At 43.7% G+C, this 5,000-nt stretch overlaps 1 protein-coding gene across 1 annotated transcript in view; it reads left to right on the top strand.

Moving 5' to 3' along the window:
• LOC308172441 (ubiquitin carboxyl-terminal hydrolase 32-like) overlaps positions 1-5,000 on the top strand; it is a gene marked incomplete at both ends in the record, with an annotated part of 47,990 nt that overhangs the window by 20,023 nt on the left and 22,967 nt on the right. The window contains 4 exons of the mRNA XM_080547348.1: positions 1,075-1,156; positions 1,376-1,450; positions 4,626-4,764; positions 4,923-5,000. The exon at positions 4,923-5,000 is cut by the window's right edge and continues 28 nt beyond it. Of these exons, the coding sequence (XP_080403474.1) occupies positions 1,075-1,156; positions 1,376-1,450; positions 4,626-4,764; positions 4,923-5,000 (374 nt within the window). The remainder of the gene's footprint in view (positions 1-1,074; positions 1,157-1,375; positions 1,451-4,625; positions 4,765-4,922) is intronic.

Genomic DNA, 5,000 nt, shown 5'->3' with positions numbered 1-5,000 from the left:
GGGTGAGAGAGAGTGTGTGTGGGTGAGAGTGAGAGAGAGTGTGTGTGTGGGTGGGTGGGTGGATGAGAGAGTGTGTGTGTGTGTGTGTGTGGTTGTGGGTGTGGGTGTGTGTGTGGGTGAGAGAGTGCGTGTGGGTGTGTGTGTGTGTGGGTGAGAGATTGTGTGTGTGTGTGTGGGTGAGAGTGTGTTTGTGTTTGTGTGAACATGTGTGTGCAGCTCCATCCTTAGTGCAGTTTCTATACACTGTAGAAATACAAAATGTTTCTGTAGAGGAAGTAAGTCATTCTGCAGAATGAACGATCATAGGCTAAGATCTTTTTAGTGAAAATACCACTGCTCATCCGTAATCAGACTTAGGCCTTGTCCATTTTTCGTATATAAAAATATTACCGTCCACACCAGCATGTTTATAAAAATGTCTGTATCCACATGCAAACGCATGAACGCAATATAAACGCTGTCATTGAGCATTCCACACCAGTAGTCGGCGATATCATTTTAACCCCATAGCCCCGCTGGCCAATCAGACACCTCTGTCTCTCAATGTTCTCGATCATTAACCGTGCATTTATCTGTAAACAGGTTACAAGTCCAGTTAACAGTGAAAGAACTAGAAGCACTTTGTTCACATCCATTTTCCTCGCTTGTGTAGCCTCGAACACCGTTGCCTGTTGTAAACAAAGTAGTTACTGGCGCCAGGATATGACGTTGGAGGGAACAGCAAACAGCTGCAGTGCGCATGATCATAGAAATCTACGCGCATGATGACGTGACGAATACAAAAAACTCTGTCTATCTCGTCCACACATCAAAAATATACAGGGAATATACAGCGTTTTTTAAAATCTTCACTCCGGTCGTTTTTTAAAATGTTCGTTTTCAGGGGGCAAAAACTTGTTTGCATGTGGACGAATATTTTGACTGTTCTGAGTGATTTCTTTCGAGTGATTTCTGCTGCTTCTTTCCATTATTTTTCAACAACAAAAAGAAAGAGAGACAATAAAACACCCCCATGTCAGCTCTCTTTCTGTCCCGGTGATTCTGAACGTCTGTTCAAACTGTTCCTCTCCCCAGAACTACCTGACGCTGCTGGACGACGAAGACCACACGCTGGAGGGCCTGCAGATTCAGGACGAGCAGCACCTTGTCATCGAGGGTACGTCACTCACTAACTAAGAACGCTGCTCCTCCAATCTAGTCACAGAATCGACAGAAATTAATTAAAAATGTTATCTTTCTTTCTGTGCTTTTGACTGACTGGGCCCGGAATTTTAAAAAGCCCAAAACATAATTAATCGTTCTAAAGAGAGAATGAATGAGGACAGAATGAGAGAGACAGATCAGGGAAATCTCAGTCTTTGTTTCTGTGTTTCAGTGCGTAACAAAGACATGAGCTGGCCTGAAGAGATGTCCTTTATTGCCAACAGCAGCAAGATGGACCGACACAAAGGTAACTGTCTCTGACAACCACAGACACAAAGGTAACTGTCTCTGACAACCACAGACACAAAGGTAACTGTCTCTGACAACCACAGACACAAAGGTAACTGTCTCTGACAACCACAGACACAAAGGTAACTGTCTCTGACAACCACAGACACAAAGGTAACTGTCTCTGACAACCACAGACACAAAGGTAACCTTGTCTCTGACAACCACAGACACAAAGGTAACTGTCTCTGACAACCACAGACACAAAGGTAACTGTCTCTGACAACCACAGACACAAAGGTAACTGTCTCTGACAACCACAGACACAAAGGTAACCTTGTCTCTGACAACCACAGACACAAAGGTAACTGTCTCTGACAACCACAAAAGATGCCGGTCGAGAGAGGACGCTGGCGTTGCTTGTTTGCCGCTTCTCCTCCCGAAATCTAGATGTACTTTCAGTATATAGAGTAGATTGTCCTACAAAGACACTTAGATTTAGATTTAGTAATCTAAAAATGTATTAGACCCCTATACTTTCTTTTCTTTTTATTATTACTACTCGATCTTTTCAGTTTGTAAAGCGTCTTTCAGTGTCTAGAAAAGCGCTATATAAGTCCAGTGGCCGCCCCCCCAACGGAACCCCCCGCCCCCCCAAGAAAGAGGAACTATTACAGACGTAGACACCAAACATCTGACAAGTAGGCTAAAATATCCGCTTATTTTTAAATGCACCCAACCCGAATCTAGCGAGTGGCAAGCCCATGGGCTCGTTGGTAACGTTAGTCCGGCATTATACAACAGTTAGTTCCGACCAAGTCATTTGATTGGACAAGAGGCATTTCATGAGTGCTGATATACAGTATAACAGCACTGGGACTTTTAACTATACGTATCACTCTGCCGCACAGGTGTTCTAAATGACCGTTAATTAGACTCCATTGTAGAGCGGACCTGCGCCATCGTACTGCTGTTCTAACCTCCGGACATTTGTAAGTGTGAGTTCAAGAGGCGCGTCTGATTCAATTGCTTGTGCTAGAATAGACTGTGTACTACTGGATACCTCACCGTATTCATTGTTAGAGAGTTGACTCATGTTGATATTTGACTATAATGTGCACACTAGAAAACGATGGAGCAGCGTGCTGTCTGATGTCAACTCGTCTGACTCTGAATCACATTCACACATGCCACCAAAGCGACTGTCAACCGAGTCATATTTCACTGGTTGCACAATAGGCCTACATGGAAATGTACAAATAAATGTACACGATACAAAGTAGCTAGCCACGATACAAAGTAGTATTTAATAAATGGTGCTGTAGTATAACTGTTGTATAAAAGCCTGCGGCCTCGTACCTACGACCGAATCACAGCCGTGCTGATATTCAGTATAACACACGACCTCGAGTGTGATATTGCTTAAGTAGTCTCGCATAGCCAAACCTATCATTCTCTCCACACTTCGCTTCGCGCTGGACACACTCGCACACTCGCGTACAAGATTGTGCGCCAGTGTGCGCGCGCGACGCGAGAGAGTTTTTGCAGGGTGAGATGTCTGCAAATGAAAGTAAGCAAGTTGAAACGTTAGCAAATATAATTGCTGAGTGTTCTAACAGAGCAAGTTGGTTCAAATTGGTCGTTATTATTATGACTAGAAAGTGTCTGATTATAGTTCCATGGTGTGTAAAATAGTGTCAAAAAACTAGCAAGCTAACTAGCGTGCTCAGAGGTGATTAGATGAGCTAGTCTGCTGCACACATGCCAGCTAAAGAGCTAACTGGATGCACTTTATTATTTTACTTAAAGTAGATATACTATCTTTCTTATTCTGCTAGAATTGGGCTTCATGGTAATACCATAATGGCATATTTACAGTACATGGACAGTGGATTGAAGCATTGGAAATGTCTGTTTTTTATAGTTGGACATACGATTTTTTTTTCAGGTGAGAGAGTAAAGTCAAAATGACATTATCTGACTGCATTGCCCACACTAATCCAATATTCAATTATAATTATGTTATAAATTGATATGGATCAATTATGGATCGATATGGATCAATTTATGCCTCTTAGATTATAAATACTCTGGCTGTTTTGTTTACCTTTTGGTTGACAGTAAAAGAGAGAGAGGAGGATAGAGAGGGAGAGAAGGAGAGAGAGCAGGATGGTGCACCAGAGAGAGAGAGAGAGCAAGAACCAGGTGAGAAAGTGGACAGGTAGTCAAGACCACATAAGTAAGTAGCCTTGAGAACCGATGGTTCTCCAGCCTAATGGCCCATAGGGCAGGAGCCTATCTCCTGTTTCAGTAGCGTGAGGCAGCTTAATGTACAAGTTAGTACACCCCTGGACATGACGCTGGTATGTCGCAGGGTCTTACCCCCTGGGCGGGGGGGGTGTCCATGCCACGGTCCATGCCACCCCCCCAAGGCAGCAAACCTAGGGGAAACACTGTGCACACTCACACACACTCACTAACACACACACACACACACACACACACACACACACACACACACACACACTCACTAACACACTCACACACACACACTCACTTCACAGCGGTTCTAGACACTGTGAAACGCTTGGAAATGGCGGTGTAGCCTTCCCCCTTATCATGAGCCTCCACTATCTTCTTTCTGAGCTCCAGACTGATGTCCTTTGTCTTTGGCCGGGTGAGTAAGAGTAGTAGTGTGTGTGTGTGTGTGTGTCCCTCTCAATAATGTGTTCAAGTGCCCTGTTTCTTGGAGTCCTTTTATGCTGATTGAATGCTCAGGTGTTGTTAGGAAGCCAATTGACTGCACATGTGAGGTTTGAAAGCTGATTGGTTGATTAGGTGTGTTTTTAAAGCAAATATTCAGCTAATATTTTTGACCACCCCATTTTTCACTATATTTGATATAAAGCAAGCCTAAAAACTTATTTTATATTCCAAAATGTACCAAAAGCTAATAAATAGCACTGGTGAATGTTTGATTATATCTGTATAATATATTTGTTTTATCAATGCTGCAAACAGTGGGAAGAATTTTAGGGAAATGTTCCATAATTCCTGGGGGCTAATAATTTTGGCCTCAACTGTAGACAGATGTACTTATTCTAGTCACTCTGGATAAAAGCGCTCTGCTAAATGACTTAAGTATAAAATGTATAACATGCTACTGTGTTGTGCCTCTCTGCCCCCCCCTCCAGTCCCCACTGAGAAAGGTGCCACAGGCCTCAGTAACCTAGGCAACACGTGCTTCATGAACTCCAGTATTCAGTGTGTTAGCAACACCAAGCCCCTCACAGACTACTTCATCTCCGGGAGACACCTCTACGAGCTCAACAGGTGTGTGTCTGTGTCTTCTGTGTGTGTCCGTGTGTGTCTGTGTGTGTCTGTGTACTGAACTGTTGATGTTGATGTTGTTGCTGTTGTTGATGTTGTTGTTGTTGTTAATGTTGTTGCTGATGTTGATGTTGATGTTGATGTTGATGTGGTCCCTCCAGGACCAACCCCATCGGGATGCGAGGTCACATGGCTAAGTGCTACGGAGACTTGGTCATGGAGCTGTGGAACGGGACGCA

Source organism: Nansenia antarctica, assembly GCF_963989245.1.
Source record: "Nansenia antarctica genome assembly, chromosome: 17".
NCBI lineage: Eukaryota > Metazoa > Chordata > Actinopteri > Argentiniformes > Microstomatidae > Nansenia > Nansenia antarctica.
Note: the sequence above shows the minus strand (reverse complement) of the source record. Positions and strands in the feature narration are given on the sequence as shown.